General features: G+C 39.7%; 1 protein-coding gene across 1 annotated transcript in view; it reads left to right on the forward strand.

Annotated features, from left to right (window-relative positions):
- Nucleotides 1-773: 773 nt before the first annotated feature.
- Nucleotides 774-23,379, forward strand: part of LOC145412065 (uncharacterized) — a 184,191-nt gene continuing 161,585 nt past the window's right edge. Inside the window, exon 1 of the mRNA XM_080281982.1 lies at nucleotides 774-1,156. Within this exon, the coding sequence (XP_080138108.1) occupies nucleotides 774-1,156 (383 nt within the window). The remainder of the gene's footprint in view (nucleotides 1,157-23,379) is intronic.

Genomic DNA, 23,379 nt, shown 5'->3' on the forward strand with positions numbered 1-23,379 from the left:
TTTAGAAAACCATTATTAGAGCTTCTGGTGATGTATATGAGCTATTGAACGTCCTTTATTTTAGAAAGTGAGGATATTCGGAGGTGTACAGTACATATGAACTGGTGAATATAGTTATTATAGAAAGCGAGGATATTATTCAGATATACATAAGAGCTAGTGAACATAGTATATTTTAGAAAGCGAGGATATTATTTAGATACATGTGAATATAGTATATTTTAGAAAACGAAGATTAGAGAGAGTGTTCTGATTTTTGCAGTGGCACTCACGCTTTACTATCGTTGCGGCAGAGAGCATACCGTCCTTCCATCACTCCCTGAAGCCTCGTCTTCCTCAGCCTGAAGAATCTCGAGGTCATTGGGGAGCTGTTTGATCTTTTAGCTGTGGTGCAGAGGCGTTGAGTGGCCTAGCTGCATCCAGTTTGTTTTTACTTGACGGAACTGAGCCACTCCCACAACTTTTAATACTACATAGTGGTTGCATGAAATTTGGTCACCCTAACAACTTGAATACTGACTCGGAATCTGATGAATTTTGATGAGTCTTAACTAATAGGTGAGAATGAGTCTGCTTGATTACTAGTCAAATCCATCTTCCAGTCTGATTACACTTGGCCATCAGCTGAGCATAAAGGTGTGAAAGGTCTTGGTCAGGTTCGAAAAAGCGCCGCGCGCTAGTGGCGAAAAGGGTGATGGTAGTATCAAGACAGGAACACCGACGTTGTCCCTGCCACTCATTTCTCGCCTCCTAACACCCGTAGAACTGCAAAAATGCTCCAGGTTCCGGAGATCCACGCCCCCGACGAGGATGAGACCAGTTCCTTGTCGTCGGGGCCGTGTCTGTCGGTGCCCCAGGGTATCCCAGTCCCGGCTTTCTCCCTGCAAGCGCCCCCGGATGACAACTCCGGTGGGGGATGCATCACACTCCAGGTTCCAGAGATGGGGAGCCAAGGACCCCCCGCGATGTGCTTGGAACCACCACCTGGAGTCTTCCTGGCGCCCCCTGCAACCCACCTGGAGCCCCCTAGAGATCGACTGGAGCCGCCCAAGACCCTCCACCTGTCCCTGCCGCCATTCCCGCAGCAGAATGTGCCCAGTCTGCTCCAGGTGCCTATGAGTTATGGCCCCCGACGTCGACATTCTTGGATATGCAGGTATGTAGACATGGTACCCAATTTACAGACGTAACTGAGCTAAACGTAACTAAACTTTACTTGTGATTAAGATGGATTACATCAGCTTCATGTGTTCGTAAGATTGTTTTTATAGATCTGGGTCCTTATTTGTAAACTCCCCTAAGCTTAAGTTATGCATAAGATTGGTCGTATCGATCTGAAGCCATATTTATAAAGGTAACTAAGCATAACTTGCGCGTAAGATTGTTTCTAATGATCTGGCGTCGTATTTGTTGACCTATCGTAGCTCAAGTTGTGCGTAAGATTGCTAGTATAGATCTGAGGCATTATTTTTATCCTTTCATGTTTTTAGTTATGCATAGAATTCCTTGCATCAGTCTGGATCGTATTTATAACTTCTCCTAAGTTTTTAAGTTCGGCAGAAGATACAAGATACGTCATGAGTGTGAAAGGATGAACAGATACACAGGAAAAGCAGGTATCCATCCAATTTAACTATTATCACATATCGTTTTATTTTTCACGTCCGTATTCGTGCGGGTTTCATCGTCGTGAAATGTTTGTTAGGTGTAGGAGTGAAGACAAATGTATGTACAAACAATATCATACACAACTGAAGCCTAAGAGAGTATGTATGTATGGCACCTGACGTGGCTTCTCTCCCGTGATTCGCCATTCGCTCATTTTGCCGATGTTCGTGGAGTTAGTGAATATATATATTTTTAAGTCATCAAATTTTTCTTTGCTTTAATAAGTTTTTATGACCAATCAAGTTACATGTGGCAAAAAAGCATCGTAGTGTAAGATGATATGCCCAAAGCTGAGTTCCATGATTAATAAAAATTATCGAAATAAAGAAAATTGAAAGGAAGAGGAGATTGATTCAACACTGCTTCTCCCACTATTATTTTATTATTTATTTATTTATTTATTTATTTTTGTCCTGGCAGTGTTGCAAAATAAAAAGCAAAGTCGGTAGGCCTCGTCCCTTTACGTGTCTGATATTTCCAAACTGATAAAGCGAGATTCAAGCCTGTTTGATTATTGTTCATGTGTTATCTGGAAATATTATTAAGTGGTGGAACAGAGATTTTCGAAGGCCGTAGTGATGACAAAATGGATGTTTAGTGTCCATTTCACCGGGGATTCTCCTGGTAGTTTTCCCTCTTCACAGTTTTCCTTCTTCTGGGTTTTACCTGAGCCATTTGTGGTGGAGAAACACTGATGATGATGATGACGATGATGATGATGAATAACTTTTGTAAGGTATCATTAGGTTTGTCACAGCTTAAACAGTTATTTGAGCTGGACTCCTTTGGGTTTTCGAACTTGTGAAGTGAAATATCGTCACTTTATTATTATTCACCAGCCTAGCAATACGATTTCACTTGATTTAAAGACTGTGTATTGACCTCCAACGTACCAATCCAATAATATTTTTTTTCCTCACGTAACTAGGAATTGTTTTTGTAGGAAGGACAAGAGGCATTAGAAGATTCTGCACTCCACGCTCCTTGTCTGTCCTAGAGAAATTAATCACAGTTACGGAAGGGAATTGGTTATAAGTTTTTCTTTTTCTTTTATTATTTTTTAAATACTTGTCTTAATATAATTCTGTAGGTTGCAGGTTTGAGGACTGTGACTACGTTTCCTTTGCTTTACCTTCTACAGTCTTGGTCGTCATTTGCCATAATGCCCTTGCTATCTCCAGGCAATATCATGCAGCTTATGGAAGATCATTAGCACTAGAGGGGTCAAATTTAGGCTTCTTTAACCCCTTCGCTACTAGGTTGCTCCGTAAGCCGCATAAAATCACCAGGTAAAAGCAAGACTAAAGTAATAAAATACGCCACGGAACTGAAGTGCGTGATCAGTCTTCATACGTATCTGGAAGGATAGTTGATTACAGATGCCGAAAACAGTTTCTTAAGTCGAGCGATTGCGAAACTCTTACATGATATTCTGGAAGGTTTGGTGTGCGCCGAAGTTCGCATCACTGGGTTTCAAAGATCATTGTCTCTTGTCCTATTTTATTTATCACTATTTATGGATCGTTATTATGTCCGCATCAGTACATTCGTGAGGCAGAGTTACGGCTCACCTTCTGCCACAGCCCTGGCAGCAAGGAAGTTACAACTAGAGCCACCCACCGAACGATAATAAAGCCTGTTGGTGGTTGTACGAAGCGTTTCTAGACTGCGCGAGTAAGAGTGTCATGTCAGACTCTTCTTCCCTGTTTCTAGTAGAGCTTCGAACTACCAGCGTCTGCCACCATTTTAATTTATCTTGCCTTCTGTGCCTTGTCTCAGTCCTACCCTCCTCCTAACTCCCCCGTGACACTACCCTTTACCACCACCTTAACATTAGACAACAGGGCCTCCTCCGGTATGTCAGCCTGAATACTCCCTTCCTCTGTTCACTTTAACTTGAAACTATACTCTGTTCTTTTTATCTTGGCATAGATTTGCAATCTTTCTGTCTAGAATGTTGAACTGTAACGAGAACCTAACATTGTTATATGATGCCGGTCACCAATCAGTGCAGTAAGAAAGATACGGAGCTACAGTAGGCCTACCGTGTCATTCCGCCATTGAACTACTTGGAATAAGGTGCCCAAGGACGAAAGTTTCAGCCAGTCTTCCACTTTATCTGCTTCATAATCATGGCATGGCCGTCACTCTCCTCACAGACGCGTCATAAGAAAAAGAATTATATGTGGGCACAACACACTATGCCTCTCTCAGCATAGAATATTAGCCAGCGGAAGAAAGTGAAATGTAGAAGAGATGAAAGGTACTATTAGGCGAACTTTTTTTTTTTTTTTTTTTAGAGAGAGAGAGAGAGAGAGAGAGAAACTCGATAGTTCTTCCCCCTCTTTGTTGGCAGCTGTTCTGCGAGGTGCATGGGCAAGAAAGACAGCACTTGTTAACTTCTGCGTCAGGTAGTAGATGTGAAAACTAGATAAATGGAGGTAGATAATTATAGTTGGAAATATATAGATAAGTAGATATTGGTAGATCTATATGGAGATAGTCAGATATAGATATATAGATGGATGGATGGATGTAGATATAGATAGCTAGATAGATCAATAGATAGATAGGCAGGTAGACAGGTAGAAATAGGTAGTACTAGTATCAAGAGATTGATATAGTTTGTCATATCTCTCCTGCCAACTGCTCTGTAAGATGCTTCGACAGATAGATAGGCAGATAGATAGATAGATAGACAGGTATGCAGGTAGATAAAAATGGGTAGTACCTGTATCCAGAGAACGCGATAGACAAGGTCCTCTCTCCCACCAGCTATATGATTTGCGATGCTTAGGCAGATAGATACATAAATAGACAGACAGACAAATAGATAGATAGATAAATAGATAGATGGATGGATAGATAACAAGATTGATAGATAAGTAGTAGTCCTCTCTGCCGGTATCTGTGGAGTTGGGTGTGTGGGCGGGGTATGAAGGCAACACGTGTTCACTTCTGCAGGTGTTGCCTCCTCTGGCGCCCTCTATGATTCACTCACCTATTTCACGCTTCAAATTTCCACCCTGTCTCTGGCCGTACTCTCTCTAGATTTTCACCCCTTCAGTAGCCTTACTTTCACCCTCTCACTGGCCTTAGTCTTTATTAATTTTCATCCTCTCACTGGCCTTACTCTTTATTGGTTTGCACTCACTCACTAGGCTTATTTATTATTTATTTTCACCCTCTTTCTACCCTCACTGTTTTTTTTAATCATATACTTTCCTTTCATATTTTCATTCCCTGATATCACTTTTTCATCCTCATTTTTTTTTTTTTTTTTTTTTTTTTTTTTTTTTTTTACCCTCTCACTACCATCACTCCTTTTTAGCTTTTCTCCCTCTTTTCAGCTGTCCCCTTTTAGATTTTCACCCTTTTTTTAGCATTTTTTTTCCTATATTTACACACTCTTTTTTGCTTCACTCCTTTCGCCATCTTTCTCAGTTCACTGTATATTTCGACCTTCATTTTCGCCAAACACATTAGATTTCCACCCAATTTCTTTCTCCATTTTTTAGATTTCCACTTACTCTTAATTTAGGCTATATCTGCCCTCTTTACAGCTTTACTTTTAAAATCACCACTCTCTTCTTCGCTCCACTCACCGTACTCATTTCTCTTCTCACTGTACCTTTTGTATATTTCGATCCTGTCTATGTATCAGTTTGCGTTTCACTGTATTTTTCCCTGCCATTGATTGACTACTTAGATTTCGTTATATTTCCACATTGTTTTTAAATCCACTGCATATAGTCGACTGTTTAAATTGTCCTGCGTAATTATCACTATACAGTATATAAAGCTCATGCTACTGTATTTATATTTCGCATTACATCATTGTGTTTGTTTCTTCGCTGATTAGATGTCCATCGTATTTTTAATTTCACCCTGTTTATATCTCCTCACTGTTGATAAAGCCGCCCTGTATGTATTTCCGTACTATTTTCATTTCCACTCTGTTTTTCTCCCTGTTTATAATTCCTCCCTGAATTTTTCCACCCTGTTCTTCATTCTGTATATTTTCTCCCTTTTTGTGTTCTACCCTGTTTATATTTCCACCCTGTTTATATTTTCATCCTGTTTGTATTGAACTGTTTATATTTCACTGTTCATATTTCCACCCAGTTTCGAGCGGCATTATTTTTATAGAATTTACTTCATCACAGTCTGGTTGATAATTGAATACTTTATCCTGGTCCAGATTGTTTTAAGTATTTCGATGGCAGAAAAAAAAAAAATCGCTATAGTCGTACATGCTTTTCATAATATTTCATCATGATTAGTACGGCACCATAGTCTGCACTAATCAGCAATTACAACTCAGCGTTCAAGAAGGAGAGATGACAATTTTAGGTCAGGTTTGAGTAAAATTAGTACTGACGGGGTTTATGGGGCTTTATGTAATCTCTTCATATCGAAATGTCCTCCTAATCTGAATAAAATTGCCTGAGAGTTGTAAGCATATGATAAAAATTACATAACCGGAGTGAAAGGTTTAATGTTGATTCTCTGTCTTCCCCCGTCCTCATGATCCCGTGTCGTTCATCCGTTTCTTTACTGTTATTTCGTCATTAATCATTTTCACTTGTAAATATATATTTTTTATTCCTTCCACATTCATGTTTCGTAACCACGCCATTAATGTGAGGTGTTGTCTTGCTCCACCTTCATCCATGTGCGTCAGTATCCCTCATTTATTCTTTTTTTTTTTTCCTTCTTCATTTTTCCTCTTCACTCTTGTCATTTTTTATTGTCATTATTTTTCTTGTTTCCCCGTTTATGAATAGTCTCATGCCATTTTTTCCATTCCTCCGACATCTTTTTTTCTTTCCTTCGTCCTCTTCCATCATTGGTATTTTCTTATTTTTTTCCTTCTCTTTTTCTTCATATGGTTAACTTTTTTTCAGCTTCCCTATGTTATCATTTTTGTATTCCATCAGTCATTATCATTTTGCTATTTCATTATCTCTCTATTCCTCTTTTACTATTTTTTTTTCCATGCACATTTTCATTATTTCTTCCGCGTCTATTAACGGTATTTCATTTTATTTTTCTTTACTTCTTTCTTTGTGTTATCTTTATTTCACGCGTCTTATCATTATTTTTCTCTTGTCATTACCATATTTTATTCTTTCTGTTAACAATTTTTCTTTCTGTTCACCTGCTTCTTTTTTCCTCCTTTATCGTTATCCTCCTCCTCCTCGTCACTCTATCATAATCTCTTTCACCTACTTTCACCAACATTCTCTTCATAATTACTCTCATTCTTTTATACATTCTTTCCATTATCTTCCTTCTTCCTTGTACATTATTCTTCCGTCTTGCCTCCTCATTTATCTGTTATGCAGTCTGTCGTTATCCTAATGTTCTTCCTCTTATCATATATTTTTCTCTTTCCCATCCACTGCTCCTGTGTCTATCTTTGTCTATCTGTCTGTCTGTGTCTATCTATCTGTCTGACTATGTCTGTCTCTCTGTCTGTCTTGTTACAATGAATACTGTAATTCATATATGTTAAACTTAGATATGTAATATGTAAAAAGTTACATGTATAGCTTCCGTGAAAAACAATATATATTTTTTTCTGTTTCTCTGTCGGTCTGTCTCTTTGCATCTCTCAGTCTATTTATGCCAACGTGTCTGTCAAGCTGTCTGTCCGTCTGTCTGTCTTTGCGTTTATTTGTTTATTAATCAGTCTGTCCATCTATCTATTTATTTTAACGTTCTTTACCACAAGCTGTCTGTCTATCTGTGTGTCTTTGTGTTTATTTGTTTATTAATCACTCTTCATCTATACAGTATATTTATTTTAACCTTCTCTCCCACACATGCCCCTCGACGTCTACTCTTTATCTTCCAGTATCATCTTTCTTGTGCATTATCATTCCTTCTTGCCCCTTCTTTTATCTGTGGTGTCTGTGCTGTCATCTTTTTGTCCTCTGTGTCTCTCCTTTATCCTAAGCTCTAATATTTCGCTTACTCCCATTATCTGTCTCTCTGTTATCATTATTCGTTTTCTTTTATATTACTCCACTTTCTCTTCCCGTATTTCTTCACCTATTGTTCTGTCATCCTCTGTGTGTGTGTTTTTTTTTTACATAATATTCCTCTTTTGTATTTTTTTTTCTTCGTTCCTCGTTCTTATTCAGTGCATCATTTTATATTCAGTAGAAATTTCTTCTTTTTATTTTTACTTTGTCGTCTGATCTAGCTTCTTCCTTTATTTATTGTATGCGTTCTGGCATCTTTTTGTCTTTTATCGTAACTCTCCTTAATTTATGTTGTCCCTATTTTCCTCCACTGCTACCTTTTTTCTATCCATATCCCTTTTTTCGTTATTCCTTCATGATTCTTCATTTATCAGTTATGGTTATTCTGTAGGCCATTTTTCTCTTTTATTGTTTTTCATATGTTTAATGCACTGATTATATTTCCATCCCCACTCATTCTCTTTTGCCATCATACTCTTGTTCATTTTTAATTATCCTCCCCGTCATTATTTTTTACTGATGTTTTGTGTTGTCTTTTCTGTTTTTATTTTTATTTTTTTTACTTGTTATTATTCCTCATCTTCCTATTTGTCATTACCCATTTTCCTGTACATTGTTCTTCTTTCTTCCTTCACTCTTTATTTTTTTCCTTATGTTTTGTCTGTCTCTGTTCAAGTATTCCTCGTTTTTGTTGTTGCTGTCGCTCACTCTCCTCAAATCCATCATCGCTCCTTATCGTCATTCTATTGTGCTCTCTCTCTCTCTCTCTCTCTCTCTCTCTCTCTCTCTCTCTCTCTCTCTCTCTCTCTCTCTCTCTCTCTCTCTCTCTCTCTCTCTCTTTTTCTTTTATCATGTCTGCTGGTACCGTATGCTATCTCAGCGTCTTCTCTCTTCCATGGTTTCTTATCTCTTTTCTTTCATCCTTTACCTTCTTCTCTTACTGTGTTCCCCTTCCCCCTGTCTCTCGTTAATCTTCATCATCATCTTATCTCCTGTCTCGTTAAGTATCATCTTCTCTGACATACAGTAAGCTGTTATTTTTTTCTTCTTGCTGTGTTTTTGCCATGTTATATATATATTTATTTATTTTTTGAGGGGGGGAATTTTTGTGGTTTATGTCTTGAGGATATAGTATTCTTGTTGCTGCTTTTTGGTTTTTAATGGTGTTCCTTTTCGGCGATAAACTTATTTTTGCTCCCCCCCCCTTTCTCTCTCTCTCTCTCTCTCTCTCTCTCTCTCTCTCTCTCTCTCTCTCTCTCTCACACACACACACACACACACACACACACACACACACACACACACACACACACACACACACACACACACACACACACACACACACACACACACACATTCCTCCATATTTGTCAGTGTCTTTTGTTCTTGGAATGCCATGCTTCTTTTTTAACATAATATTCTTCATTTTTCCTGTGCCTTTTTTTTTTCAACTCCACCTCTGTTTGTTCCATCAGATTTTTTCATTTTTTTTTTTTAACTGATCATTTTCTGTATTACGTCTCTAACTTTGTACTTTTCACTTACTCTCCCGCTTCGTCTGTTTCCTGTTCTTTTCACCACTTTTCCATTCATTTTTCACCTTATTTTCGTCCTCACTATGTTTCCTTTTTTCTCTTTCTCTTCCCATTTCTTTCATATTTTAGTTTCCCATCATTTTTCTTCCATTCCTCTCATTCCTTCATTTATTTCTTCCTTTCCACGTCTCTCTTTTCTTCTCCATCTCTCCTTCGCACTATTAATTTTTTTTTTCTTCCTCGTCCTCGCTGCCCGGGTCGCATGAGTGGGAAAAAGGGAGACATTACACGACTTGGCAACTGCTTGTGTTGTGGCCACATGTCTTGCGTCATGAGAGAGAGAGAGAGAGAGAGAGAGAGAGAGAGGTGCTGTGTGATTGCGTGAAAGGTTAAACTTATGCATAAAAGTCAGATAAATATACAGAACGACTTGTGTGAGACTGTGTGAGTCACCGATGCTCATTGCTAGAAATTTGGCTGTCATATATTCGTGTGTTGCATGCATCTGACTGTGTGTGTGTGTGTGTGTGTGTGTGTGTGTGTGTGTGTGTGTGTGTGTACACTGACTTGCTTATTCAGCTGTCAAGTTAAAAAAGAGAAACTAGTTTGTGTGTGTGTGTGTGTGTGTGTGTGTGTGTGTGTGTGTGTGTGTGTGTGTGTGTGTGTGTGTGTGTGTGCATCCTATTGTTTATTAATCGTCAGGAAGGAAAGCCAATTATTCATTCCTCCATTGTGTTCCTTGACGCCTCCCAAAAGAATTACCATCACTCCTCACGTGTGGCCTATCGATAAACACAGCCAAGGTCGATCCTGGAACCAGCCGAGGTAGGTCTGGTTCTCTTTTCACAGTCGATTTGTTGGCATCTCAATGAAGAGAAATCCCCCAGATGGTAATGAGCCTGATTTATAAGGTATGGAGTTCAGTAAATATTTCATAGTAAACATTCTGCTAATGGTCATGTTAAGGGTTTCGCTACGATGACGTATAATTATGTTTATTTTAATTATCAGTGTATTCGGATTACCTTTGGACAACTTTATTCACCTTTGGAGAATGTCCAGCACTAAAGAGGGTAATAAAGGCTGTATGTAACCCTTCCTGTAACATTCGTCACCCCATAGCAGAATGTAATTGTTTAGCTCTCAAGAATTAAATACAAAAACACGCCATCAGACTGAAAGGGTTAATGGTTCTTGTGCTCGCTAACATTATGGCAGAGATTACTGCGGAAGCTGAAACAGAGGAGCCAAGGCTTCATTGATCAGTATCTTATCAAAAGCCAGTAATGTAGAAACTTTCATGACCGTTCGTAGCAGTCACTGGCTATTTTGCACTGTCTCGAAGCAATGCCAAAACCTAATACAATATCTTTACTAAATTTATAAGTAATACTGAAGTAGTATGGCTCGGTTGGAATCTCGCTTCATCGGTTCTGAGCCCTACGTAATGACCGCAACTGTACATGGAAGTTTACTGTAGATGGTGATTGTGAAGTCGAGACCTATACTTTCTTTTGTCTTCACTCTAAACTGTTTGAAAACCCAAAGGAATAATGATATAATGTTATCAGAAAGAAAGAATAGGATTCCAATCATGCTTCATCAGTTCGAAACCCCACTGGTGCAACGGGGTTACTGAGTGGAGCTGTACATTTGATGACATAAATACAGATGCACTCCATGACAATAAATTACGAGACAGGGAACAGTAACTTTTGAAACCCAGTAATGAGATCATCAGAACCCTACAAAGTTAAGAATATTATGGAAGAATTTCATAATTGTTCGAGAAAAATGAATTGATATTACTGTCCTTTGCTGTATACTCGAGCGCATACGGTATCGTCATGAATAAACTGGATATATTTTTTGTTAGACGGGTACAAAATAATCTTCAGTTTTTGTGGTTGGCTTGCGTTAGGCGAAATACATTAAGTGATATCGCTCCAACAAGTAGGAGAGATTTTCTGTTATCCTCTTAACTCCATGATGTATTTTTCATTTTAATCAGACTACCAACAGACTTTTTCATGGAACTTAGGAAGGACAGATATTAATAAAGTGGTTATTGAAGGCTGTATTTAATCCCTGTAGATCAGGAAGTCTCTCTTAAGCTGAAGAAATCGAATGAAAGTTGCGAGAAAGTAAATTAAAATAAGTCATCTCATTGACGGGGTAATATGGTACCCTCTCTGAATATATTAGGAAGGAGCCCAGTAATTAACATTTCTCCGACATTTTAATAATATTATCTTTTGCACCCCCCCCCCTTTTTTGGGGGTGCTCATAACCTTTGATTTGTTTATAGTGCATATTATTCAAGTACACTATTTTTTCTTAACATGATACAGTATATAAGATTAAGAACTTAAGTTTAAAAGCTGTGCATGATTATATGTTTTCTGTGTAAACATCGAGGATGCTTGTTTACTTTCACATCTTGTTTTATCGTCAGCACAGAAATTAATATTTGTATGAAATTTTTAACTAGTTTATTATGATGGCATCGTTTATATTTTTGCCACCTCCATATTGGTATAGTGGGTTTACTTTCATCTGACGGAACTCGACAACTCCCACTGATTAATGTAATGTAGTGGTTAAAAGAAATTCGATGAGCCGTATTTATGAGGTAGGAATGCGTCTCCTTGGTTACTAGTCAAATCAGTACTCCATATAGCAGTTGTTGACTTTATACACAGGTTCTGTTCACTCCTGTGTAGAGTACAATTCGCTCGTGTGGGGAAGCTTCCCACATACAGCTGTTCTTAACAAGGTGGGGTCAAAGGGTTTTTGTCTCATTAATTCTCCTTCTTTTAGTGACCCCCTTCAACCTTTGTCTCTTCGCCGCACTGTTGCATCTTTATCTCTTTTCTATCCCTACTTCATTGATCACTGCTTCTCTGAACTGTCTGCTTGCATCCCTCCACCACTACGGCGGGCACGTAGAACCCATCTAGCAGTAAACTCTCGTCCCTTTTCTGTCCAGCTCTCTAATGCAAAAGTTAATCGTTTCTCCTAGTCCTTCATGTATGCAACAGGTCAAATCTGGGACTGTCTCCCTCTGTCTGTATTTCCTCCTGCATGTGATCTCCAGTCTTTCAAACGCATTGTGTTCAGGCATCTCGAAATGAACGAATCTTGAATTTGTCTGTTAGCTTGTTTTTGTTTTTTCTTGGAACAATTTGCAGGCTTCTGGCATTTGGTTCCTTCTTCCTTGCATTAAAAAAAAAAAAAGTCTGAGTATGCTTGGCCATCGAGTGAGGTGAAAGGGGTTAGGGATCTTTGTCAGGTAAAAAGTAAAAGGGCTATAGCCACCTTAACATAGACCTGTCGTGGAGAAGGGAGTGATGAGATTCCACCTAAGGCATCCATCGAAAAATATCTCCTACGTTGAATAATATGGCCAGGTAGCACCAAGAAAGACCATATAAAAACATGTAGTGAAGCAGATGAAAGAGGCGTTCCATATTTTTTTAGTCTGCGGTCAGATTTTGTTTTTATGGTGATAAGGAGTATGTACACTGCCGTAGTTAACATATTTATTCTTTGCTGTATTAGGGTTCATTTTACCTGACAGCTTTGTACAGTAACGCGCGGACGTTCAGTCAATAAAGAAGTAGAGCAAATTTCCGTAGCAGGTGCCGAGTGACGCCAAATTGAGAGTGGAGCGACAGGGGCTGTGTGCGAGGAATTTATCGGTAGCCGGGGATTTACGCACTGTACGCGTGGATATCAGGATTTGTCTTTATTCTGAGTTAAAGCCGCATATTCCACCTTTCATTCCAGTTGGTTGACCACTACACAGATTCATCTCTAGCGTACCTGTACCACACACACACACACACACACACACACACACACACACACACACACACACACACACACACACACACACACACACACACACACACACACACACACACACACACACACACACACACACACACACACACACACACACACACACACACACACACACACACACACACACACACACTTGTGGTCTCACAGCTACAGGCCATTTTTTCCATTCGTTCTGCTTTGTTTATTCATCATCATCATCAATATCATCATCATCATCATAATGTGCAGGTTCACCAACTTGTGTGTTTAACCTAATACAGGGACAAACACTAATTTAAAATATCCGAACACATGTTGACCTGATTATTAAAATATTATTTAGGTCTGTACATACCTACCTACCTACACATTCGCATACACTCATATATATATACAGCTGACGAGGGAGATCATTGGTAGGGTTACGTACTTATATGAATAGGTAGACAGATTGATGTAAATGAATAGACAGATGAAAAGATAGACAGGTAAATAGATAGATAGATAGATAAACCGCCGTTGCAGCATTGCGAATAGTGATTACCCCCAATGAGTTATCACGTTCTTTCTCCATATGGTTAACCCTTGAAAGTACTGTATATACTCCCTGGCATTAATTTGCTTTCACTCTTTCAGTACGGTGGTCTTTAATTATTGCAGTTTTCAAAAGAATTTACTCGACTTAGGAAAAAACATTCTTACTTAAGGGGATCAGTGAAGGCTGTATCTAACCTCATCTGTTCCATGAGTCTGTCCCCATACTGAATAAAATCGTCGGGAGATGGCAAGAAAAAAGATACAGCATTCGTCGTAGGATTCATAGCGACGCATCCACCCATAATTGTTATGTCCAGCGTGACCCCGTGCGTCCTTATATAACTGCTGTAGTGGGTCAGCATTCGTCACTTCAACCCTTACCTCAGCATTCGTCACTTCAACCCGTACCTCAGCATTCGTCACTTCAACCTATACCTCAGCATTCGTTACTTCAACCCGTACTTCAGCATTCGTCACTTCATCCCGTACCTCAGCGCTTGTCACTTCTGTTCTAAGGATCGAATATGTAACTTTGACCTCTAACCTCGACTTTCGATTAATTACTCTTAGAATTGAATTAATGCATCCTTGTAACCCCCTTAACCCTTCCACTAAGTTGGTTTATATCAGCTCAAATTTGTCCCCGTTTACCTTGCTCAGTGACCTTAACAATTGACCCTTACCTGTGACCTTGACCTTTGATGACTTTTCAAAATCGAATCTTTATCCTTGCCTTAACCTGAACCCATCCACGAAGATTAATCTTATTCGGATAAACCGAATTAAATTGACCTTATCGTGTGGCGTTGACGTTTGACTTATTCCAAAAAACAAAAAAACATCAGGCTGGCCCTCAAACCTTTCACCAAGTTTGGTTAAAATCTGATGGAAACCCTTTGAGAAGAATGGTACACTGCAACTTGTTTTTTTACTTATTTACTACATATTGACTTCTTACTAACTCACGGTATTTACTCACTCGCTCAGTTGCCTACTTTCCAGAACGCATTCCTTACCTTACCTGCGCAGTCAGAGATGGAGTGAGATGCTGAGAAAATTTGTTAGATTCTAAAAAGTAAAACACTCATGAGCAAGTGCGATAGACCTGTAAACAAAAGGTAAATCAAAGATAAATTAGTGAAAAAAGCAAGATAGTAAAACAAAAATGAACAGGGGAAATATACAAGAAAATAGGATATAACAGAATAGGGAAACAAAGAAGTAAACGTGATAAGTAAACAAGGTCTGGTAGTGGAGGGTAGCTGGGGAGACCACTGGTGTTGGCTGGCGTCCACTGGCTCTCTCTCTCTCTCTCTCTCTCTCTGTCTCTGTCTCTGTCTCTCTCTCTCTCTCTCTCTCTCTCTCAGGTTATTCTCGCTTATCTTTATGCTTCTCCTCTCCATCACTTCCTATCTTTCGCCCCATCTTCATCCCCTTGGATCCCCATTTATCTTTCACCTTTGCCTCTTCCTCCGTTCTCTTCCTCTTCCTTTTCCTCTTCCTCCTTTCTCTTCCTGTTTCCCAGTTTTCCTCTTACTATATTCATAATTTACAATCTTTCATCCATTCTCTTAGTATTTATTGCCGGTTGCATTCCGTTGTCTTTTTTTTTTTTTTTTTGTTTTTTTGTTTTTTTTTTTTTTTCGCTACAAATGTCAGTTTGATAATAATTTTTCTCTTCATATATGTTTTCTTCTAATCTCTTTCATATTGCACACTGTTCTTCATTTTCTGTTCGTTCGCCAGTTTTCTTAATTTTCCTCCATGTTCTTCAATTTTTCTTCGTTTGTCTTTAGTGTCATTGTTTTGTGATTTACTTGCACACTCTTTCCTCAATTTATGCTTTTCTTTAGTCAGTTTTCCTCGCGTTTCCTCTTCTCGTTTGCCGTTTGTCTTCATTACTCCTCTACTTCGCCGTCTTTCTTTCCACTTAGTTCGTACTCTCATTAGTCTTCGTCTTCTTGCCCTGGCTCTCCTGTATCTTAATTTTTCACGGTAACTTTTGGAGACTGGTTTATCTGTTTAATCCGACGATGCCCCTTTATATATATATATATATTTTTTTACGTTTACCTTACCGGAAGAGCTGATATCGGCGAAGGGATTAAAAGCAGCTTCCTTAAACACCTTCAGTTACGATTTCTCATATTTGCATGTAATTTAGGTAGACAGATAGATGGATGATAGATAGAAAATTGACAGACAGACAGTCACAGACAGAGGGACTAACTGATCGATTGATTGATAGGTAGATAGAAAAATAGATGTACAAATGCCGAAAATAGTATAATTCCATTGTTTAGTCGAACAATCATCATAACGCTGGAAATTGTTCGCTGTTTCATTGTTAATATGAAGTGATTTGTGTTGTATTCGCATCTTTACCGGTATGTGTATATATAGTTGGCTCTTGTCATATGTTAAGGATGTGTTCCGTATCACAAGTTTTTTTTTTTTTCTTTTTATATAAACCTTTAGTAGTGGATTTCAGTAGGCAATCGTTTTTGTAATGTACAGATGACTATACCGCCAAGGAGGACATGAATAGGGAACATATGACGAGACTTCGCTGTATGGGATATATCCGGCCATCAGTCCTTTCATCCAACCACACCATACCATACCATACCATACCATACCATACCATACCACGCCATACCATACCATACCACACCACACTACACGAAGCCAAACCAAATCAAGCTAAACCAAGGACAAGGTCTCCCCAGAGCGACCCAAACACATTATCAACCAACCCACCTGATTATGGGAGGGAAGGAAAGCATAGAGTGTGAGTTGTGGTGCGGGACGGTGATCCCGGGAGCGTATCGTTGGGTCCATCTCCTGCCCGACATAACGTGGAGTAGGTCAGAGGTCAAGGTCATGGTGGCGGTGGTGGTGGGGCTGATTCTGCATTTGGCTGTGTCTGCTTGTCTCGTTTTCTGTATTTTTCTCTCTGTGTCTCTCCGTGTATTAAAGCTGCCGTTTTCTTTGTGTGTGTGTGTGTGTGTGTGTGTGTGTGTGTGTGTGTGTGTGTGTGTGTGTGGTGTGTGTGTGAAGTGTGCGTGTTTCTGGGGGACGGGGGGAGGATTTTAGGAGCATATCATCAGGTCCATTTCCGGCCCGGTATAGCGAATATCAAGGTCAGTGTGATGGTGGTGGCTTCATAGTGAGTGAGTGTGTGTGTGTGTGTGTGTGTGTGTGTGTGTGTGTGTGTGTGTGTGTGTGTTTCTACTTTTCGCCTTCTCTCTGTCTGTTGAAGGAATTCTTTCTTTGTCATTTTCTCTGTCTATTTTTTTCCTGTCATTTTTCTCCGTTTGTTTGCCGGTCTATGCCTGTCTGTACTCCGCATGTCTGCTTTTCTCTCCATTTCTCTTCATCCCTGCGCCTTATCGTCGGCTCCATCTGCCTGACATAGCATAGGTCAAAGGTCAAGGTCAGGTCGTGGTGGTGGTCTGTAATATTTGCAGGGGCTGTGACACCAGGAAATTGGAGGTGGAGTGAGGAGCGTTTAGAGGGGCACAGCGGAATATTTTGTCGCAGGGGTTGGAGGGCTTCTTGTCGGGAAGGAATTGTATCGGTATCTGCTTGCTTGTCGTTGTTTGTCTGTGTGTGCTGAACAGTCCCTCTTTTTCTGTCAGTCTCTTGTTCATTATTTGCATATCTCCGACTGTTTCGTTTTGCTTGTCTGTTGCCAGAGTCTAGATTTTTTTTTTTTCTGTCTGGTTGTTTATCTGTCTTCCGTACTGTCGCTCTTCGTGTTTTTCTGTCGATATGTCTGTTACTTGGAGTTTTTCCCTGTTTACACAATTGCTTCAGTATCCTTGTCAGCCTAATCCTCTGACTTTTCGTCTGTTTTCTTTCAGCACTGCTTGTCTGTCTGCATAGATGTCGGACTTTTGTCTGTCCATCAGTTTGAGTATGGTTATGCAGTATGTCTTTCTGTCGAATGTTGTCCATTTACTTGTCTGCACTTGTGTGTGTGTGTGTGTGTGTGTGTGTGTGTGTGTGTGTGTGTGTGTGTGTGTGTGTGTCTCCGCATGTTTTTTTTTCTTTTGTCTTTCCTGTCTGTGTCTGCGTTCTTATGGTTATATATGTCTGCATGCTTGTTTGTCTGTTTGATATCACCATTGTTTGTGGCCTGCCTGTCAATCTGTTTATCTGGTACAGCCTTTATCTGTGCCTGCCTGTCTGTGTTTGCTTTTTTCTTGGTTATATGTTTGTGTTTGTTTTTGCCGTCTCACTTTGTTTGTATGCCTTTCTGTCTGTTGTTTTCTCGTTGTCTGTTTCCCCAAGAGCTGTTAGTCATCCTCCAGCACTGTCTCTTTAATGCTTAAGGGTCAGCTGTTTCGTTGTCTCGTGGTTGTTTTTATCTCTGCCCAACATCCTGCCTACTTATCAGTCTGTCTCTGTGTTTGTGTCTGTCTGAAGTAGGTCATGCCAATTTCCTTTTTCCGGCACTGTGAATGACCTGCAGGTGGCTCCAAGAGATGAGCTGTTTAGACTTAAGTTGGTGATGAGGAAAACATACCTTAATTATTTAGGTTAGATTAGACCTGTGGTATCCACCATGGTATTTCGATACGTTACACGCTGAAATACGTACGCCGGGCATTTCCGTTTGAGTTATTCTTCTGTTTTATCATTTTAATAACTAAGTCCAGTAGGTTTACAGGCTGTAGTTTATTGTGTTCATATTTTCCCTTACCGTCGTGTTGTACATGTAAAGGAACTACTTTGAACAGAAGTGAGTAATGAAGACTTAGATTAAAGGACACAAATGGTGCGATTTCTAAATTACAAGCAAGTGAAACATTTTACTCCAAAATGCACCAACCGGAAGAGATGTACCAGTTTCAGTTGTGCTTACACCTCGCCCTAACCACTTTCATTTATTAGTGTTTCCAGTGACTTGATTTGACATTATACAATGTTGAACTCTTTACTAGTCACATTATTCATACGAGATATATTCATGTGCGACACAGACAAACTGTCATTGGCGTGACTTGCGCTATAGATATGATACTGCTAATGATGACCGCTGTGCTCTCCATTACTATTCATTAGTACCACCCTTGTTATTGCTTTAGTTATTGATGACTATTAATGTATTAACATCTAAGAGTTTTGTTTCATTTGAATAATCTACAATGAATGGAGATTACAATATGAAATGAAGTGATATTTTTGTACAGTGTAATAATACAGTCTGTGTACGGTAACAAATTTTCCATTTTTTTCAGGTAAGTTGAGCAGTACCTTGGCCAACCTTTGTAAGTAATACGGTCCATAGTTTGTTATCACATTGGTTAGTTGGTAGTTTCGCGTAGTTTTCCACATCCCTACCGGTACCGGGTATCTTAATTGTGTACCCATCAGCCACCAACTTAGTGCAGTGGTACTCTGTTATTAGGGTAGCTCTACATTGAGTGGCAAGCCAAATGATTTTTTGTAAACCAGGAAAGCATTTACAGCGCTGGGTGGTAACCTTATATCCAACCAACACATGTTCCCTACGTGACAAGTGGATTGGCGGAAAGTTACTAATATATATATATATATATATATATATATATATATATATATATATATATATATATATATATAAAATGTACATTTTTGTCCCGCACCATTAAAGGGAATAGTGGTAGCTTATGTTCAGAGAAGTGTATATTACAAAAAATGTTAAGAGTCGCTGAACCGTGATGAAAATTCTCTCTCTCTCTCTCTCTCTCTCTCTCTCTCTCTCTCTCTCTCTCTCTCTCTCACACACACACACACACACACACACACACACACACACACACACACACACACACACACACACACACACACACACACACACACACACACACACACACCTGCCCATCTTATATATTTTTTTGTCTCTCTTACCTCACCATCAGTCAATCATCTGACATAACAAGTATAGCTGAGGGATAACAAGCTTTTGCGTAACTGGCTGCTGTTGGAGAGAGATGTTTGATGAAAGATTTTGGGCAAGGAAAAGTTGTATCACAGAAAAGGGGAAATAGGATAGAGAAAGAAAATTTGGACGTATATAGGAGAAAGACAAGGAAAATAAAGAGAGATAATAGGAAAGAACGAGAAATAAGAGAAAATCACGAGAGAGAGAGAGAGAGAGAGAGAGAGAGAGAGAGAGCGCAAAAGTTACACTCCCGACAAAAAGTTATATTAGGGCAGCACGCGTACAAGCAGCAACCAAGGCAAAACCTCACCACGAAAATAATAGTTTTACTTGACCTCCAGCAACACTCCACCCACAGCCAGCACGACCCTGATTTCTCACAACATTTTGCTCAATTATCATGGACGAAATAAAAAGGGGCGGTCATGGGACCCTTACCCCATGAACCCCTTTCTTCCGATGATATTTTTCTGTTTTATTTCTTAGATCACATGAAATTATTTTGCTTCTGGACAGACCTGTTTTTCAGCTGAAGGATTATTTCTAGCTCTCTTTAACATTCTCATTATCAGGGGTCTCTCCTAAACTTAATAAAACTGTCCAAGAATAACAAAAAATAATACATTATCGTAGCGAAGTGACTCAATTCGATGATGCCTGTTTCATTTTACTCAAGGTACTACTAAACGATTTTATTCAAGTCGGAAAGACCTATCATTGTGAAAGCGTGGATAATAGCTACATCTAACTAGTTTCATTTCCAAAAAGTTCCTCCAAGCTTAATGAAAATAACTCAGAACCGAAAGAATGAGACAAAAGTACGGCATCATCAGAACGACGACCTGTTTCATTGTATCATTCTTCCTACGGACAAACGATTATCTTCAGCTCGGGGGATGTCTCTTGTAGAATAGACTAGAAAGACGGAAGTGGCAGGGATGAAACGCTTATACAGTAATGGTACGATTTTAACTACATTATTCCTGTTACCACTAAACGGCATCAACAGGCTTTGTGGATATTTTTGCATGGTGACGTTTTCTTTACTTTGTTCTTTGCTTCCTTCAGGTGATTTTATCCGTCTTAAGAGTTTCCTATCGCTACTGGTGGGATTATCATTTTAGTCAGAGCTACACGATTTTATTCACCTTTACACAACCTTATCTGACATTGCGGATACCAACTATCTCTTATTAACCCTCCTGTCACAGCACGTCTGTTCTGTTTTGCTCTGATAACCACTGGACGAATTAATTTTGAACGTGAGAGACCCATAAAGTAATGGTTTATAATCACAGCATACTCAGTGGCTTGAAGACAGGACGGTAATAAAACACAGATATCTTTAAATCGGTCGCACGTCACTTCACACTCATTCCCTTTAATTTCTCTCTCTCTCTCTCTCTCTCTCTCTCTCTCTCTCTCTCTCTCTCTCTCTCTCACCTGTTGACTGGCTGTAATTACCAGCACTCAGGTGTGTCAGGGCTAAGTGGTTGCATTCCCTTACTCACAAACATGGCCGACGGGAAGGAGAGGGGCTGGAGAAGAGGGAGTGGGAGGGGGGAAGGAAAGGGGGGAACGGTAAAAGTGGGCGGAGAAGGAAATGGATTGGGGAGTGAGTAAAGGAAGAATTATTGGTGAGTCGGTTGGGAAGGGAATGAATGGAAAAATGGGTGGGGAAGGAGATGGTGGGGAAGTGGGTGGGGGTAAGGATGGATGGAGAAAGAGGTGAATGATATATCAGGTGAGAGTAGGGATGGATGGAAGAATGGGTGGAGAAGAGATGGGTGGGAGGGGGAAGAAATTGAGGGGTAGCCTAAGTACTTTGGGAAGGGGATGGGCTGGTGAGCGTGTGAGAGAGAGGGGGGTGGATGGATGGAGAGAGAGGGATGTGTGTGAGGATGGGGAAGGTGATGGATGGATAAGTTGGGGGAAAGGGTTGGCTGGGAAGAAAGTAATGGAAGTGGGTGGGACAGTGGGGAATGGCAATGGGTGTAGATGAAGTAACTGTTTATACAGAGATTTACTTCAGTTTCCACATGTCTTTCCCCACAGAATGAACAGCAAAGGGAAAGATTTTGAAGCAGTAAAATCTAGGACATTGGGACTGAGCAATAAAAACTTTTGAAAATTCATAACATCGGACAATATTGAAACAAAAGAGCATCTCGAAATTCTGCAACAACAGAGCATCGCGAAATTCTCCTATGACAGTGTGTGGGATGATTCTGAAACACCGCTGATTAAGATACCTGGGGAAAAAAGAAAATAACGCTAATGGAAATATTTAGATAGCAGCGTATACCTTATCATATTTACTAGAATCGCCAAAAATACTGAAATAAGAACAACACGAGATTTTTGAAGAAAAAGTTACCAAAACATATATAAAAAAAAAAAAAGCATCATGACTTTAAAACACACAAGGTCGAAAATTTTCAGAATATTTTAATACAACCGCGAATGTAAATTATACACAACAATCATGAAAAACTTTTCGACAAAAACAACACCAGTGGAGTAAAAAACAGCAGAGGACCAAAAATTTAAAACCAGCAATAAACATGGAAAGAATAATTAAGTAACTGCCCTTCAGAAAATATATACCTTTTCACTACGATCATGTTTTATTAACGTAACTGCCAGTCAATTATATCAAACTTACGGGATAAACCTTCTAGTCAATGAGCCAATGGAGACTATAGTCCTGTTAATACAAAACAGAATTTCCAAAGCTGAATAAAATAACCCTGGAGTTAGGCAGAGAAAAATGATGTATATCAAACTGTCGAGGTTAGACATGAGTCATCATTCGCCCCCCGACTACAGAGGTCTCCCATGAGTTACAAAATTATGCATCCCATGACCAAGAAAAAAAAAAACAGTCGTAGATAATGGTTTGTTGTTGCTTAACCTAGGTTTTCTGGCCGAGCAGACCTGTCAATCACAGTCAAACAGCTGCTGCTGTGGGGCCGTCCTACGAGAACATTGCAGTTCATACAAACCGGCAACCCTCTGTGGATTGCAGCGTTCCACCGTGGACGGATCAGTTCCTCCCACGGCAAGGTGCAGGGAAATATGAGGTGGTCTGGCTCCCGGGTGAGTGCGGCAGCTGTTCCACCCGCTGTTTCACCCAGGGTGAACAGCACCACCACGTGTAGGCTTCCTTTCAGCGGTACAGAATTGGGTGACCTGCTCAATAAGAGAGGCTTTGCCATTGTTCCATAAAATAGTCCGATCAGTGGCCATGAAGGTAAAACAAAAATGAAATCAACTAGTAAATGTATCGTCGCAGTAAAAGGGTAGACAGATATGTTGCCATTAAAAAAACGAATGCAGAATGTGTTATCTCTCACGGCACGTGGAAAACTGGCAGTGAAAACATGCATGTGATTTCATACAACGGTGGGTGTTGAATAAAATGGTTTTGGAGCGAAAAGGAAATGAGTGAGGGTGATGGCGTGAAAGAAAGAGAGGGGGAGAGGATGAAAGAGAAAGTGAGGAAGATGATGAAAGACAGCAAGAGAGAGGAAGAGGATGAAAAGAGAGGGACGGTGAAAGAGAGGAAAGAAGACGACATGAAAAGAGGGGAAGATGCTGAAAGAGATGAGGAAGAGTAGGGAAAGAAGAGAGAGAGAGTCTGCAAATAGCAAATGACAGGAAAGCGAAAAATTGGGCAAGTGGCAGGAGAAAGTTTAGTGGGAGACAGTGAAAGGTCGGAAAATATGAGAAAATGTAGAAGGAGAGAAAGACAAGCAAAACATTGGTCAATAAAAAACAGAAAATTATGGACGTCTAAATTGAAAGCATGAAGAAATTACAAGATTTATAAAGAAGAACATGATAAAACATTACTGAAACAAATACGAAA

The sequence above is a fragment of the Coenobita brevimanus genome, chromosome 92 (assembly GCF_032717465.1).
Source record: "Coenobita brevimanus isolate Jiangsu-jjx chromosome 92, ASM3271746v2, whole genome shotgun sequence".
NCBI classification, from domain to species: domain Eukaryota; kingdom Metazoa; phylum Arthropoda; class Malacostraca; order Decapoda; family Coenobitidae; genus Coenobita; species Coenobita brevimanus.